The sequence below is a fragment of the Thunnus maccoyii genome, chromosome 9, assembly GCF_910596095.1.
Source record: "Thunnus maccoyii chromosome 9, fThuMac1.1, whole genome shotgun sequence".
NCBI classification, from domain to species: domain Eukaryota; kingdom Metazoa; phylum Chordata; class Actinopteri; order Scombriformes; family Scombridae; genus Thunnus; species Thunnus maccoyii.
The window spans coordinates 18,434,817-18,451,012 of NC_056541.1; the positions used below are offsets into that span (position 1 = coordinate 18,434,817).

The 16,196-nt window shown below is 39.6% G+C and overlaps 1 protein-coding gene across 2 annotated transcripts in view; it reads left to right on the plus strand.

Moving 5' to 3' along the window:
- Window positions 1-23: 23 nt before the first annotated feature.
- Window positions 24-16,196, plus strand: part of kntc1 (kinetochore associated 1) — a 21,846-nt gene continuing 5,673 nt past the window's right edge. Inside the window, exons 1-50 of one of the 2 annotated variants that reach the window (XM_042420713.1) lie at window positions 24-421; window positions 661-813; window positions 962-1,082; window positions 1,666-1,781; window positions 2,017-2,095; window positions 2,201-2,278; window positions 2,371-2,405; window positions 2,517-2,627; window positions 3,122-3,215; window positions 3,492-3,544; window positions 3,632-3,744; window positions 3,842-3,896; window positions 3,983-4,081; window positions 4,189-4,232; window positions 4,354-4,419; window positions 4,529-4,604; window positions 4,883-5,008; window positions 5,188-5,354; window positions 5,465-5,576; window positions 5,747-5,890; window positions 5,967-6,023; window positions 6,318-6,389; window positions 6,521-6,640; window positions 7,104-7,247; window positions 7,349-7,444; window positions 7,597-7,700; window positions 7,794-7,896; window positions 7,984-8,118; window positions 8,224-8,343; window positions 8,727-8,799; window positions 9,032-9,099; window positions 9,188-9,489; window positions 9,588-9,760; window positions 10,630-10,730; window positions 10,813-10,957; window positions 11,056-11,112; window positions 11,212-11,375; window positions 11,492-11,596; window positions 11,692-11,820; window positions 12,245-12,361; window positions 12,508-12,617; window positions 12,725-12,941; window positions 13,353-13,442; window positions 13,551-13,716; window positions 14,096-14,154; window positions 14,253-14,469; window positions 14,557-14,630; window positions 14,738-14,948; window positions 15,833-15,945; window positions 16,099-16,154. In XM_042420713.1, the coding sequence (XP_042276647.1) occupies window positions 670-813; window positions 962-1,082; window positions 1,666-1,781; window positions 2,017-2,095; window positions 2,201-2,278; window positions 2,371-2,405; window positions 2,517-2,627; window positions 3,122-3,215; window positions 3,492-3,544; window positions 3,632-3,744; window positions 3,842-3,896; window positions 3,983-4,081; window positions 4,189-4,232; window positions 4,354-4,419; window positions 4,529-4,604; window positions 4,883-5,008; window positions 5,188-5,354; window positions 5,465-5,576; window positions 5,747-5,890; window positions 5,967-6,023; window positions 6,318-6,389; window positions 6,521-6,640; window positions 7,104-7,247; window positions 7,349-7,444; window positions 7,597-7,700; window positions 7,794-7,896; window positions 7,984-8,118; window positions 8,224-8,343; window positions 8,727-8,799; window positions 9,032-9,099; window positions 9,188-9,489; window positions 9,588-9,760; window positions 10,630-10,730; window positions 10,813-10,957; window positions 11,056-11,112; window positions 11,212-11,375; window positions 11,492-11,596; window positions 11,692-11,820; window positions 12,245-12,361; window positions 12,508-12,617; window positions 12,725-12,941; window positions 13,353-13,442; window positions 13,551-13,716; window positions 14,096-14,154; window positions 14,253-14,469; window positions 14,557-14,630; window positions 14,738-14,948; window positions 15,833-15,945; window positions 16,099-16,154 (5,531 nt within the window). In that variant the 5' untranslated portion in view covers window positions 24-421; window positions 661-669. The remainder of the gene's footprint in view (window positions 422-660; window positions 814-961; window positions 1,083-1,665; window positions 1,782-2,016; window positions 2,096-2,200; window positions 2,279-2,370; window positions 2,406-2,516; window positions 2,628-3,121; window positions 3,216-3,491; window positions 3,545-3,631; window positions 3,745-3,841; window positions 3,897-3,982; window positions 4,082-4,188; window positions 4,233-4,353; window positions 4,420-4,528; window positions 4,605-4,882; window positions 5,009-5,187; window positions 5,355-5,464; window positions 5,577-5,746; window positions 5,891-5,966; window positions 6,024-6,317; window positions 6,390-6,520; window positions 6,641-7,103; window positions 7,248-7,348; window positions 7,445-7,596; window positions 7,701-7,793; window positions 7,897-7,983; window positions 8,119-8,223; window positions 8,344-8,726; window positions 8,800-9,031; window positions 9,100-9,187; window positions 9,490-9,587; window positions 9,761-10,629; window positions 10,731-10,812; window positions 10,958-11,055; window positions 11,113-11,211; window positions 11,376-11,491; window positions 11,597-11,691; window positions 11,821-12,244; window positions 12,362-12,507; window positions 12,618-12,724; window positions 12,942-13,352; window positions 13,443-13,550; window positions 13,717-14,095; window positions 14,155-14,252; window positions 14,470-14,556; window positions 14,631-14,737; window positions 14,949-15,832; window positions 15,946-16,098; window positions 16,155-16,196) is intronic. The other variant, XM_042420714.1, reaches the window with a different exon arrangement.

Consider the following 16,196-nt stretch of genomic DNA (forward strand, 5'->3'; position numbering starts at 1 on the left):
TCAACAAACAACAGACGGAAAGATATCCAACCTGGCAACGCCACAAGGCTCTCCGTACTATGGCCCCGCCTGTAACTTTTCTTTATCCCTCATTGTCGTCTGTCAGGCAGCACCATAGGCAGCACCTACTTCAAACAGTGCAGCCCAAACAAACTTCGTCAATAAAACGGTTAGGCTTAGATTAATTAAAGATAGATACGCTTGTTTGGGAATTAATCCTGCCAATTCTGACGAAGATGGTAGTGTTTGTACGTAACCTGAGAGGGATGTTGTACCTGGAAGGCAAAACTCAGGGATTTCACTGAGTGACATAGTTTTGCTGTTAATCTACAGCAACCCGCCAAATTCCAAAGCTAATGCTGTTGAGTTTGCGATATGTAGTTTCTGTGTGTTGTGGCTGTCCAGTAATCCCAGTAGACTGGTGAGTTAACCTACTAGCAACTGTATCTAGTGTTATATTGTCTTTCCCCCAGTGTTCATAGATAACAACAGCAGTTCGACTTTCTAACTCCCGTCTGAATTAACTTAACTAGCATTAGCGTTATCATAACAGTAAAGTGGTAATGTTAGCTAGCTTTATCTCATTTTTCGCTCACCAACTCATAAACGAATCATTTCCAGATCAAAACTAAATGGTTATATATTTCTTTTATGTCTTAGCTACACGAAATGGCGATGTGGAGCGACGTTGAACTTCTGACCAACGAGGATACAAACACTGTCCGTTTCTGCAGTGAGTCAAATGAGGAAAATGGTAACGTTAGCGGCTTGTATCAGGTGGATACACTGGTCAAAATCTCCACTGCCAATGAGGTAATAATTAGTCACTATGTACAGTAACGTAAAGATAATGTACATGCTGCTCCATTCATTAACATCCAGGAGTGTTGACACAGTCTGTCACTCCTGGTTTAGTGACAACACTGACCTGTGATCTGATGGAAATGCTGTTTCTTTGCAGGTGCAGAAAGATCCTCGTCTCTCCTCCTGCAGTGGTTCAAACTGGAGCATTGTTGTTGCTGACAAGACGGTCATCCTGTTTGACCAGAGCTATCAGACCATCCTGCTGCTGCTTCACTTCGGTACACAGCTTCATGCTTCATGCTGTTTCTTATCTGTCAGATGTCAGCTGGTGTCCTCTGAGAAGCTGCTGCATCCAAATCAGGATTTGGACTGAATCCTTTTAGAGATACTGTAGTGGAAGGTTCAGTCACATGTAGAGCTGCAAGGAATAGTCAATTAAATCGATTAGTTGCCAACTATTAAGCTAATTGACAACTATTTTGATCATTGATTAATCATTTGGAGTCATTCTTTAAGAAAAAGATGTCTATATTGTCTGGTTCCAGCTTCTCAAATGTGAATATTTACTGATTTTTTAGTCTTCTGTGATAGTAAACTGAATATCTTTGGGTTGCTGACTGTTGGTTGGGACAAAAGAAGACATTTGAGAATGTCATCTTCGCTTTGGGATCAGTGATTGACATTTTTTGTCATTTTCTGACATTTTATAGACCAAATGAATAATCAATTAATTGAGAAAATAACTGACAGATTAATTGACAATGAAAAGTCAGATGCCAGATGTCATCATAGCTCTTCTATCGATGCAATTGGACTTGTCACATTAATTACTGTACGCTAATACCAATATTTATTTTTCAGAAACTGATGTGGATGCCTTTGATGTATGCCTGGATGGACAGTTTTTGGTGGTCTGTGAAAGAAATGGAAACCTCCATTTGATCCATGTTGCGGACAAGAGAATCCTTCTCACCAGAGTACGAGTGTTTTTTAAATATGTGTGAGGCCTGCCAGATTGTAGGATTAGAATAGATATGATCACTCTGTGCCTGACCTTGGTTTGCTATACTGTACCTGACTGATTTCACCTATGACACATGGAAAAATAATACTCAACTAGAGGTGATGGCACCAGCTGTAACATTGGTAATACTCTGTGTCTTTTTCTGAGGTGAGTTTGAGCTGCATGATGTGTTTCACTGATGTTTGCAGGCTTTGGTAGAGAAACCATCCAGCGGAGATAAGAAAACTTATCGCTATCTCGTCATAGAGGAGGACAAGACATCCTTAGGTAAAATCAAGACATGAAGTGAACCTGAAACATGAAGGAATTTAGAATTAATACTCTAGATGTTATGTCTAATAATGCTTTTTGATAATTTTGTTTTTTTTACAGGGATGTACCATATGTTCCTTCTCATAAAGGATGGCTTTTTCCACATTACAAACCTTGCTTTGGCAAAGATTGAGACAGGTACAAAATATTATATGAGGAGGACTTCAAATTTTTGTTGGAGCCACTTTATTGACCAACTGTAACTTTCCTTTTTTCTTTTCTTATCACAGCCATTGAAAAAATGGATGTGGGAGCTTTGAAAGATGTAAGTTAAGCAATCTTCTCTCCATGCAATAGCAAATGTTCTTTCTTTTTGTTTGTTTGTTTGTTGTTGTTGTTTTTAACAACAGAAATATAATCAAAATTCTCAATTCAGCTCCAGTCTCTCATCAAGATTGACTTCTGCTCCACCGAGGATTACCATGAGGAGGGTTGCAGCACAGCAGTAATGTTCAATCTGGGGCATGAAATCCATTTAATGATTGGGGTCAGTGTCCGTGAAAGAAGTGTGATTTCTGTATTTACCACATTCAGTTCTGATACATTCATTACATATGAATGCATACAGTATTTAAAGATTCAAATGAACTCTACTTATGGACCATGGTAGCTAAAATGTGTCAGTCCTTGCTCATGCGGTTGCATTTGTCATTTTTCTGAATATTATTTTATTCTGTAACTTTGCTCAATAAGAATTTAAAAACCACTAATCTTCGATATTTATTTTAAATTATGCATTTGTCTATATACCTGTAGATTCTTTCAGTTTCACATTTTCCTAAATGTTAGTTTAAGTCCCACTGCTCAGAAAAACACAGCTGTACGCATACTACGGATGCTTTCACGATAGAATTGAATTGTTAACCTAAAATGAAGCTTCATATTTATTCGTGTAAATGAAATCTTCATAGGAACACAGTAAGCAACAAAAATGTGTTTCTTCTCATGATGCTATTTGTCACATCATTATCATTTTCACAGGGCGATAAAGAAAATGTCATAACTCACGGGACGATGGACCCTCATCAGTCCAAGATGCGCCTCGCTCACTCGGTCAACAACAGCTTAATACCAGGTGAGCTCTTGCTTCACATACAGTTACATACTGTAGCTACACAGCATTAATGAGCCTGTATTAAGCATTTAACTTGTTATCAATGTACTGTATGTGCTCATGTTTTTGGACATTGGTATTTATAGGAAAATATTATTCAGTAAAACACAAAGTCCTGAGTAAAAGAGAAAACATAAGAAACAGACATAATGTGAAACAGTTGCAAAACAAGTAAAATGCCTCTAAGAGTGGATTGTGCAAGGATTGTAACATAATATTTATATGTCTACTTCAAAGGAGTGAAGAAGATGGTGGTGGTGGAGAATCTTTTGTATATTCTGGACACTGAGGTGAGTTCACTGGTAGCACTCAGCTGTTTGATGTTAAGATGTTTGAGATTTAAATGTGGATCACTGTGCATTTTTCTTTGCTCTCAGGATGTTCTGAGTCTTTGGGACCTGCACTTCCTTGTTATGATTCACTGTTGGCCGGATCTTGCTATTCATGACTTTGAACTCACCACAGAATGCGGCTCTGCCTCCATGGTTGCGTACGTGTTAATGTTTTATATATGTATTCTGTATTCATATAGTACAAAGGGATTTCAAACAAGGTTAGAAATCTAATCTAATCTGTGTGAATTACAGCCAAGACAAGGGCAGCATGAAGATGATTACACTGATGAAGCAAGACAACAGTCAGGTATCATTACAACTCCTTTTTGAAGAAACTATAAAATGATTATCTCAAGTCTGGTCTCAACTCCAATATGTTTTTTAATTTTTCAGTTCAAGTCACTTCAAATACGATGTCTGCCCTCCATGACTGTCTGCTACTCTCTGGATGTCTCCTCAGTCTCCTGTCTTGTCCGGACAAAAATAAACATGGTGAACAATCAACAATAATTAAATAGTTATATTAACTTTGCATGTGCTAATTCTAGATGTTGACATTTCTGCACATTAAAATCAGCTGTTATGTCCTCTGATTCCAGGATACGATTTATTTAGTTGAGGGGATTTGTGAGAACCCAGAAAGGTAGGATTTGGTCTCTAAGATTACTGTCTGTCCAGTCAGTACTTAAGTGATATGGTGAATGTTTTAAAATATTTATGATGTGGGTTTGTTTGGTTTTTTTCCCCCCTTGTTCTTCATCAAGTAGTCGCGGAGAGCCTGTATCTTCTGTTGTTGTCAGATGCTTCACAGAGGCTTTGCCTGAGAACAGGTAGCTCATTTTAACTGGATACATTCATGCATTGATTTGTAATAGTTTGTGCAGCTGTTGTCCGTGACAACGGTATAATTAGACTTACTTCACTTTTTGCTATTCTCAGGCTTAGCAGACTTCTTCATAAACACATGTTTGAAGAGGCTGAAAAGTTTGCCATCACATTTGAGCTTGATTTAGAGGTAAGTGTGTGTCTTCAGAAGAAAAGTGACATTCCTGTGACTGTTATAAGCTGAACAAATGTCAGTGGATATTAATATGGAAGTTTACATGTTCTGTTTGCTACTTAACCAGAGAAGAAGAATTGTAGAGCAGAAAAAAGACCAGAATAATCATTCAACAGTCATTTACCTGCTCAAGTAGCAGGTAAAGGGACTGATTTGCAGTAGAGAATCACCTGCACAAGACTGTGAGAAACTTTAAAAGGGAGTCAAAACTAACAATCTTACTTTTTGTTCAGCTTGTTTACAAGGTGAAGCTTGAGTTTGTGCTGGAACAGCTGGCCTCTGCATCAGTGGGTGGCTATGGGCAGAATGTGTTGTCTGAACTTGTGGAAGAGGCCAAGATCAACCTGATGAAGATCACGGTGAGTGTGACAGTGCTACCTTTCAAAAGACAGTCTAAAACGCTCAAGGAACAGAGGCTGAGGGAGGCAATGATCTTTGGTTTTGTAGAGTATTTAGTGTAATTTAAATTTACTGCCGCAAAATGTCTGATGAAAGTTATTATTATAAAGTTTCCACTCTTGATTTGTATGTTTCCTAGGATGGGCAGTATGTGGTGGAATATTGCCTCAAAGCTCCATGGCCGACCTTCGAGACGGCGGAGAAGATGCTCAACCACGCTGCCACACGATACTCCTCTTTACAGATCCAAGAGGCTTTGGCCAGGCTGGCAACGTTCTGCAGCCTTCACGGCCTGGAAAATTTCAAGTAAATGCAAAGTCTCTGTATTTGTTGTGTGACACAGTCAATTTGCCATATTGTGGTATATTTATTATGTAAACAACTGTGATTTTAGCATATTACTTTGTCATCCATAGTGGCATCGCCTGGATTGAGTTTCTGAACAGCACCGACAATTTAGGAGAAATTCTGACACACCTAAGAGAAGGAGACTTGAAGGGTGCACAACTCCTTTGGCTCAGATATGAGGTAATAAAGAACAGCTTCATGCACTTCATAATAAATTAACAGAAATATGTCAAATATTAATAATCTGTGTTTTAGGAATCAATAACAATGATGAGACAAAACATTTCTGTGAGAGATATTGTGTCAGGGTCAGTTGTGATGTTTTCCTGTATCTATGGGTTTTGTGACAGGGGCAGATTGCGTTGGAGTTTGATGAGAGCAGGTTTGAAGCTGTGCTCAGTGCCATCCCAGAGGACCTGCCATCCCAAGAGCTATGTCCTTGGTTTAGGACAGTTTTTGTTCCCTTTGTGAGGAGAGTGCTTCCAACAGGACAGGTAGGATATCACCTGTCACCTCACCATATGGTGCCATGCTTTCAGTAATAACAGTTTCGTCTTTATGTACCCTCAGAAAATCCTGGCGAGATGGCTCGAGCAGAGGGCAAGGAACCTGGAGTTAACAGAAAAGGTAAAAAAAAATAAACTAAACTTGTCGTGTAACGTGTAGTTTAAGTAAAACCAGGGTTTAGTAATCTTGCACTACAAGGCAGCAGAAATAACCCCTGGTGATGAGCATTTATTGATTAGAAGTTCTGAATGATTTTGATGACTTTTGAAAATTATTGCAAGCATGAATCACAATAGTAATTAGTAATATAACATAATAGTAAAATAGATAAATAATAGATTAAGTCTAGTGGGGGGAAACACTATTATGGAGTCACCAGTTGAACCAGTGATTTGAATGTAATGTGTTTTTCAGGGTGCTTGGCCTCAGAACGGGTTGGACTTGGCAGTGCTTGGACTGCCCTCTTTATGGACATGGATGAAATCTGTAAGTTAGTATTTGTGCCTAAACAATGATGATCTACCTGTGAGTGTGAATTGTAACTTAATCATTATGATATTATGTGATCCATGATTTGTTTGTACCTTTTTTTTTTGTTTGTTTGTTTGTTTTTTAAGGACGATAATTACGGCACAGAAGAGGTAGAGAACCTAAAGTCCCTGGTGTCCAACCTCCGCAAGCTGCTGGACCTCCACAAGAAATATAACTGCAGACTTTCACTTTCAGTCTTTGAGAAGGTTTGTTTTTTTTATCAGTGATGTATTCTGATTATACTTGAGCCTCAAACATGCTTCAGATATCTCCTTCAGGAAATTAATATTTTGTTAAAGTACTTGGGCACCATAAATTCACACATCTTACTGTATCGGGTTGGATATTTTTAGTTTTTTAGTTTAGAGTATGAAAAGTGGCTAAAAAAGCCATGCTTGGAATTATGCAGAAACATTGATAGTGCTTATCTGTGCCTGTAGATGTCAGTAGATAAGAGGAGAGATCAAACTGTAGTATGGATATCAGGGTTTATTTCATTATTTTAAAAAAAAATCAAAAAGCTTTCTAGTAAGACAGAGTTGTAGCCTTGAATCAAATCATATGTATTTATGTATGTATATGAAGAGATCATTTTAATGAGAAGTGTTTATTCCTGGTACATTTTGTTGTTCATGTGTTAATAATTTATCTTTGTTATGAATTTGAAAGGGAAGTGTACGCAGCGTAGCGTTCTTCATGCTGGACAAAGTGCCAGCTCCAGAGCTGATCGCCGCCACAGTAGAGAGCAGCATCCTGCCGTATGCTGAGGAGCACGAGATTCCTTTTGATGAGCTTCTTCTACAGTATATCAAGGTAAAACTCTGACACAGTCAAGCACACTGGGAATTAACATTTAATTTTTCCAAATGCCTGATGATGATTAGTGTTTCTCTTCTCAATCCGATCTTCACTAGGATCTGCTGGAGCGCTGCAGCTCTCAGACCACAACACTTTTCACAGAATGGGAAGCCAAAGCAGTGGCTGTACTAGGCTGCATGACTGATACTGACGTAAGTTTCGTTAAAACCATTACACTTTTTACATTGCATGACACTGAGGGCTTATGAACACATGTATTTAGCAGAAAAGCCAGTCAATAAAATGCCAAAAAAACAGTAGAGTTTGGATTTGTGAAATCCTGCGTTATTGTATTTCCTGGCAGCTGATGGTGGATGCTGTGCTGGAGATCATGCAGAAAGCTGTAGTGCCCTGGACTAATGAGGTGGAAAACCTGGTTCAGCAGTACCTAGAGATGGATGGACCAAAGTATGTTTATATCATCCTCACATTGAAATAATTGACATTAAATAAGACCATCAGTGTCTATATACATATATATATATATAATTTTTTATATAGACAAGAGCTTATAAAAGAGAGCTACCGTCTGATGGAGATCAGGAAGCTTCTCAGGGGCTATGGGATCCGCAACTTCAACCTCTCTAACAGCACTCAAATTCTGGTAAGATTTGATTTTTATCAATTATGTGACATATAACCTCTGTTGTGCCTGCTTATAAACTCTCTGAGTCATGTGTATCTCTCTCAGACACTGATTAGATACATCCTGAAGCAAGACTTGCCGATGTCTCTGGAGGACTCCCTGACATTGGCTGAAGCGTATAAACTGCCAACCTTGCAGATAAATTACTTGTATCTCATCCAGCTGATAGGCCAAGGAAAGGTACGCTGCATATCCACATGGAAATAAAAAATAACCAAATTCTTATTTAGTATCTCATTATGTATCCATGACATATTGGTAGAAAGCGTTTTGTGCTGCTTGCAGACGGAGGCATGCATGACTGTCCTGAAGAAGCTGTCTCCTGCAGAGGCAGAGTGTGTGATCGAACGCCTCACAACCTGGGCCATGCTGCAGCTGGAGGACAAAATTCACATATCTGACGAGGTGAGGAGAGGGAGGGTGGTGTGTGTTTTGAAATGACATTTCATTTGCATTATAGATACATGTAGTCAAGGCTCAGTTTTGTGGATGCAATTTGAAGACCACTGAAGTCATATTTTGTTGCATGTTAAGATGTTTTTAAGCATTAAAGCTTCAGAAAGCCAATGGTTGTCCCTGCTGAGCACTAGATGTCATTTCAACTTTGCATCTCTGCTGTAGCTCGCACACATCTAATTTAATATACTAGAATTTTCCCTGCATATTTACATGAGGCAAACACAGCTATAGACATCACAATTATGCCTGTTAGTAGACTTTATATGAAATTTAAAGGATTGTATGTGCATATCAATCAATCTAATTTGCCTCCTTCCTGTCCTCAATAGCACAAGAAACACCAGATGGTCATAGCTCAGGCGATGGTGGAGGCACTGAAATACATGCATATTATCCAAAAACGTAAGTACTCTGTATACACTTCTGAGATATGAACAGCAGATTGGAGTAAAAACCCACATTTTCAAATCCATGTCAGCCAACATCCACCCTGCTGAGGTTCTCCTCTCAGCTCCAGCTTTTTAGGTGACTGTGAACTCTGACTTCCTTGTGTGGGATGCTTCGAGGAAAGAAATCTTATAAACGTGCATATGAACTCTTCCAAGCGTGATACCTGCTTTCATGTTCTCTGCAGATGATGCTCTTAAAAGCATGGAGTGCGAGAGCAACCTCATCATGTTCAAGGCCATTGCCCACCTACAGGTGAGCGTTGTTGAGGGAATGTCTTTTTTTTTTAAGTGTTATTCCATCTGATACGCTTTTTAACCTGCACCTTTGTCGGTTTCTTCAGGAGGACTTTGATGTTTTCTTTACCCCCTCCAACTATGAGGATCCAAACATCCGAAAACAGATCCAGGAGCATCACATCACCGCCTATGAGAACACACGTGGCCGCCACTCATCCAAGGCAAAGGCCACAACCACCCCAGTTGTGGCTAATGATGCTGATGGCAAAACTAAGACCATCTCCACAGAAGCTGGCTTGCGTCGTTTAGGAAGACAGCTGCAGCGCACTGAACAGGAGCTCTGGTCTGACTTGGCCTTGCGAGCTGTGGGGGTGGGCAAGGTGGACAAGGCCCTCAAGATCCTCAGGTCTGCATGTGTGGATGCTGTGGCGTGCTCTTTAAAGCATGGTGAGGCATTTTTGAGAACCTCACGCTTTCTTTGTTCTCTTTCCTTCATGTCGTCAGTGAGCTGTATGAACACCACTATAACACCAGCACAGGGAAGGTTTTGTTCACTGCTGCCAAGACGTTATGCCAGATGCTGGAGGCAGATGTGCCCATGGTGCTTCCTGATGACATGGACTTGCCAGCAGTCATCCACAATCTTGCCAGCCAGGCCATCACTGTGTGCCACTCAGGTAAAGAACACATGTAAACATCAACAATGTGTGACAACAATTTATTGTGGTGAAAATAACTATCATGTGAATTAGCACTGGATTTATAACTGATTGATGTTAAGTAAGATACTTTTGATTTCTTAATTTGCTGTGATCTTGCGGTAAAAAGTTAATACACTTTGTTTTACAAACTAGACTGGAAATTTGACGCCAATCTAATCTTCAAGGAATAGTTCAACATTATGGGAAATAGACTTACTTGCATTCTTTCTGAGAATTAAATGAGAAGATCGATGTCACTCTAATGTCTGTGTGTTAATGTTGGATTTAGAACCAGGAGGTGCTGAACCCAGCTTAGCATAAAGACCGGAAGCAGGGAGAACCTGTGAGCCCGGTCTGTGCAAAGTTCAACAATGCGCCTCAGAGCATTAGATCAATTCGACAAATGAGATACAATGAGGTAATTGGGAGTTTAAGAGGTGTTGAAATATTGATTGGTTAGTATTTTTGAACTTTGACTAATCATCTCACCTCTCTAGTTCTAGATAGAAAAAGTGAATAAGCGCATTTCCCAGAATTTTTAACTATTCCAAGAAAACACAAAAAAAACTTTCGTTTTAAGAACACAGATGATACGCCAACAGCACAACTGCAGGACAGACACAAATGTTTAATTCCAAAATATTTTCAGTTGCTTATCTGGTCTTATTGAAGATGTCGGCTGCTTTTAGGACAAAAGACTTTAGGAATGCAAATCAAAAAATGCTTCAAGGCTATGTAGGTCACATTAGACTTTTTTTTATTATTGTTACATCTGAGCCAATTATTGCTGCAGAGCATTTGTAAGATGTAAAATCTCTGAAATGTATATTTAAAAACTGTTACAGATCTACTCCTGGACTGTTCGGAGCTTTGCAAGTGCACACGGATAGCTATGGATGTCTATCATCAGTGTCAGTTATCAGACAATTATGGCTTTACAGCCAAGGTCAGTATCTTATCTTATCATTTTCCATAAAGATTTGAAATTATCTGAATGCCTTAAAAAATTAAATTGTGTAATGTTACAGGATTTGACCTTGGATGCAGAAAAAGATCCATATTCTCAGTGGAACTTTCAGGATCTTTTTAATGAAGATTGCATTGTTCTGGACCCAGTGTCTGTGCTCCCAGTCCAGTACGAAATTACCAACTGCCTGCTGCCCATTTCTCGGGGTCAGAAAATACTCAAATGATCTATTCAATGTTTATTTAGGATTTCATCGCTTTAATCTGCAGTTAATCGGTTTGCAAATTTATTCCCAATCTTGCAGATACCAAACTGTACCCACTGGACTGTTCCTGCCTTTCACACTGTTCATTTGAAGACGGTAACTGTTTAAGTTCATATTCTTGTTTTTTTTCTTTTTCTTTTTCTTTAAGTTATAATTCTCAAAGTTTACCATGTGTCCTGCCTGGCCCACATGCAGGTTCAAACCACCTTCGGCCCCTCCTGGGTCCTCTGGCCAACATGTTACAGATGTTACAGGAGTGCAGTCAGCTGGAGTTGGCCCTCAGAGTGCTGGTCAACTCATACGGCAGCTGCCTGCAGCACGTCACCTCCAATGTTATGGACGTAAAGCTCAGTGTACAGGTACGACTAAAAACATCAGTACCATTGCCATATGTGTTTCTGGAACAATTATACTATTATAACAGCTTTAGCTTAATGTTTGTACTGAAATTCTAAATCTTTAACTTTTTTTTCAGCTTTATGATACACAAGAGCTTAAGAACTACAATTTGTGCTTGAATGATCTCCGAAAGACAACTACTTCATCTCTGAATGCTATTGCTGTGGCTCTTTTGAACAAGGTGGGTCAGACCTCATGAAGGGGTTGTAGCATATTTACTGAATTTTAGTATATTTTTTTTTAGATAAAAGTGACTCACTTTTCTATCGCCTACAGGTGTTCAACTGGAGGGTGGTCGATTGTGATTTGGCTATTGGACTCTGTACACTCCTCTCCAAAGCAGAAGTCTTCAAAATACTGTGGAAGGTTATTGACAACACCTGGCAAAACTATGACAAAATATTGGTAGGACATATGATCATTATTCTTCTATAATTTATTGTCAAACCTTTATCTTGTTTCTGATAATGGAAATTAAAGAGAATGAACCAGGCAAAAGTGTAAACACTGGTAATGGAAAGTTGTGATTGATATTAAGGTTGTTGTAACACTGACATCAGTTCTTGGAGATTAAGTCTATGACACCATCTCTATTTATGTGGTATACTAAACACTGAAGGGACCCCTGAAATGGTATTTTAGAGCTATATTCACACTTAAACTGTGTATACCAGCTGTAGTGACTGTAGGAATGATAACAATTTTACCAATCATCAAGCAGTTTGTATAAAAAAAATAGATACCACAAATACACTTGTATGTGAATGTGCTCATCTCATTCATATTATCTTTAACAAATCTAATCAGCCACGGTTTCTTCATTATTTAGGCTGTGGCCAAGATCGGAGCCAATCTCTGCTGCTTGTACAATGAGGCAGAGGAACAAGAGAAGTTTCTCTCTGTCATCACAGACGCTGAATGGGGCATCAAGCTTAGCAAATTAGAGGTAATGCGATGCTTAAATGTAGGTGTTTCAAAGTTCGTTGTGGTCAGAATAAATATGTTTATATAGAGTGAGTGTCATTATACTTTGTATTCCATAAGTTTCTTCCTGTCTTTCACATATCTTGACATTTACCTGCTCTGTCCCAGATATCCATCCAGCCGGTGTTCCGCCAGCGGCCTGAGATGAAGAACAGTCTGATCCCTGTTCTGGTGAAAAACAGGAAGATCACACCAGACATTATCCTCCAGTACTGCAGGTCAGCTTCCATCAGCTGGGTCCATACTATGCTTAAATATCCACCACAGTGTGGTATGCAGTATTCTTTCTCTACATGTGTTAAAAATCCTTTACTCCCATCTGCAGCACCTTTGGTCTAGATCGTGACGGCGTGATTAACCAGTACATCACAACCTTACTGCTGCTCCAAGAGGATGAGGAAGATGCAAGTGACCCAGGAACAGGCCAGGAGGAGGTGCAGCCTCTCTGTCATGCAGACGCACTGGAGCGAGTCCTGCAGATTATCCCGATGTTACACAGCACCAGCGAGCTCACCAACAGTCTCTGTGCTGCTATATTCAAGGTTTGTGTATGAGGGAAACGATAAAAGATGGAGATTTTTAAAGCAGTATCTCAGTAATGTGTGGGCTCAATGTCAATTATTTTTTCATTACTGTTACATGAGTGAAATAAATGTCAACGTCTCATAGAATAGAGTGTGCTTAATTGTCATTTAAAAAATGAAAAAACATTATCAACATGCTTATTAAGTGTGAGCTATTAGATGACAGCTGTCCAAATATTTACTTCTAGCTGTCAAACCAATAATTTGCTTTTTTCCCAGACTTACTGGCAATCCATACTTGTTATAGCACTGCAATAGCAAGTCTGAACCACAGTTTACTGTATGAGCATATAACTGGGTTTTTTTTTTTTAGATCACACTTCTGATTGAGGTAAACACCTGACCTGCAAAAATGCCTTTCTCTTACAGCTCAGCCCCTACAACTACGAGAGGATAGAAGTTGTGCTGAAGATCATACAGGCTGCAGATGAGAATGTGACCAACTTCTCTGTTAGTCAGGTAAAAAAAAAAAAACCCAAAAAAACCATTTGTATATTTAACATTCAATAATTCCTTGTCTTCATAATGTATTATGCAGTCTAGCAGCCACTGTCTTCTAATCCGCAGGCAATGGGCCTCCTTCAGCACCTGAAGTCCTACAAGCGAGTCTCTCCCCCCTCAGATGTGGAGAACACGCATCTTCTGGAAAACAGCCTGTTGCCAAACCCGCTGTCCAACAGCAGGCTGCCCTTTCACCTGCTTATGCAGACTAAACATTACTGGAAGATTATCTGTGAGTCAACCACTGTAGTTATCTTATTCTGATTTATCTTCTCTGCATTGGTTGACTTGTGGTATCATCTTAAAGAAGCTTATTGCTCTCATCTCTCAGTGAAAATCCCAACATTACCTCAGATCATTATAATATAACCACGTGTGAGCCTGACTGTAGTTTGAGTATCTCAAGTGGGTGATTAAAGTTTTGCTGACACTTTGAAGACTTTAGACACAGTTTTTACCATCCAGACCACTTTCTATGTGAAGCTTCAGTTAAAAAAATCTGGGGTTTTTTTTTTTTTATAACTTCAATTTGGTCACTTTATTTATTGATATTAGTCATGAATGAGATGTGCAAAGACTAATTAAACTAATAAATATTTTCCTGTGTATAGGTCCAGAGCTCAGTGAGGAGACCTTCCCCACACTTCTTCTGATTAGCAAACTGATGAAGGTAAAGCACGCTAATCTAAAAAGTAGTCTAACGCTGTATAATCATTAAGAAGTCTAAATCAAGTTTTGGATTATTAAAGCCTTCCTGTCTCTTTCCAGGTGAGCCTTGACAAGTTATACATGTCAGCAGCAAACCATGTGTTCGAGAAGAAGATGAAGCCTCTACTCTTGGAGCAGAGGAAGAAGGGTCAGGGTCATGGCTACAATAAGGAGACTTTCAAGGTGGCCAAGACCATGATGAAGTACATCCAGTGTATCCAGAGCCCAGAGTGGGCAGCTGCCACGGCCCACAAGATCACCCAGGAGCTGCCAGCAGGTCTGACCTGCAGATTAGACACTGCCACAACACTGCATGCACGGCGTGTTTGCACATATGCACTGAACTGTTTCCTCTTTTCTACAGGCTATGAGAAGACACAGTCACTTAGGTTCTGTTTGGCTCTCGGAGATGCCTGGCTGAAGGATCCAAACCTTGAAGTCAGTATTCCTACAGAAATATTCAGTGTCAGACTTGACACGTCTTTATCTGATTAGTTATTCAGTCACTGGTTGGGTTGAATCTCATCTCCTCTGATCCCGAGCAGGAGGAAGCACGAGCCAGAGGGGAGACCTTCCTTTCCAAGCTGAAGCTGCAGTTCCAGCGCTCTGCTACTGAGAATACCTTGATAGCCAGTCAGCTGAACAGCCCCGAGCATCTGAAACTGACTGGGCTGCCAGCCAGACTCTTGGTGGCCCTGTATGAGCACAGCAGTGTGGAACAGCGATACAGGGACTCAGGAAGTCAGACATATCCTGGTGAGCATGCTGAAGTAAATCAATGACCGACTTTATGTTTTTATGAACTCAACTCTGAGTTCCGTCCTGTAGGCTTGATTTGCTAAACATGGCTACTGGATTAGGGTGTGTTATTTAGTCCTGTTTGCTTTTTATGACATTGAATTGTTTTATTATCTGCTCTAAGATGCCGTACTCACCTGAAGACAAACCCCCGCCTTTTCCAGCAGCTGTTTTTCAAAGTGTGTTTATTTGAAGATAAAACACACTTTCACACTCATCTTGTTGGGAAAGTTTCCCTAAAATAATATTTATGCAAGGAGAGGAGAGTCCTCAACCTGGGAGACTTCTCTCTCATAAAAGTGAAATACTTCCATTAAAGTAGAATGTAAATTGTACATTTGTAGCTTGTTTATCAGCCACATACTCACACTCTCTCCTGTCATAATCTCGGAAGCAGTCAAAATTATTTTTTCCAGCAGTTAGCATTTTGTCAGACTGTCTTTTTGAGCTCCTCGTCATCTGTGACAACAGTAATTCGTGGCTGCTTGACAGATTCAGTCCACAACCCGTTTCTGCTGCAAAGGCGGCGGGAGACATTTTTGACTCATTTTCACTCCTTGTGAATTTATTTCCTCTGCAGCAGAAAAACATGTTACACGAGCTTTCAGAAACTCCTGCAGGTTAAACTGAGCTAACGAAAAACTTTTAGTGTTAACTGACTCAATTAGACTCACTGTAAACAGACGATAAGAAACTCGCTAGCCTAGCAACATTAAGGCTACAAACAACCCATAATGCAACACTCACTCTGTGAACTCATAATTGTCTAGTCCTGCTGAAACGGTTTGATGTGCTCAATGGGACTCTGACTTTTTTAATTGGATCACTTGTCTCCGTCTCAGACATACATGCTGTGATCAAGGAAATAGCCGCCATCAACAATGTGGATCTTCTGAAAATCCGTAACATGATGTTGGAAAAATGGATCTGCAAAACAGGCCCTGCTGTGGCCAAGGTCTGTCAGTCTGAGTATAGCTTTACTTTAATCAGCTAACCTCAGTTTCTGTTTATCTCATTTCAATCTGTTTACATTGTGTTTTTATCAAATTTTGGATGCAAAATCTGTTATTATCTGTATTGTGACAAAACATTTTTTTCTCAAATGAAGGATATTTGTAATCAGGAGTGTGTCAGCAACATCGAGGAGGACCCAGACTTAATGAGGTAGGAGACATCACTGTTACTGTTTGCTGCTTTAACAGTTTC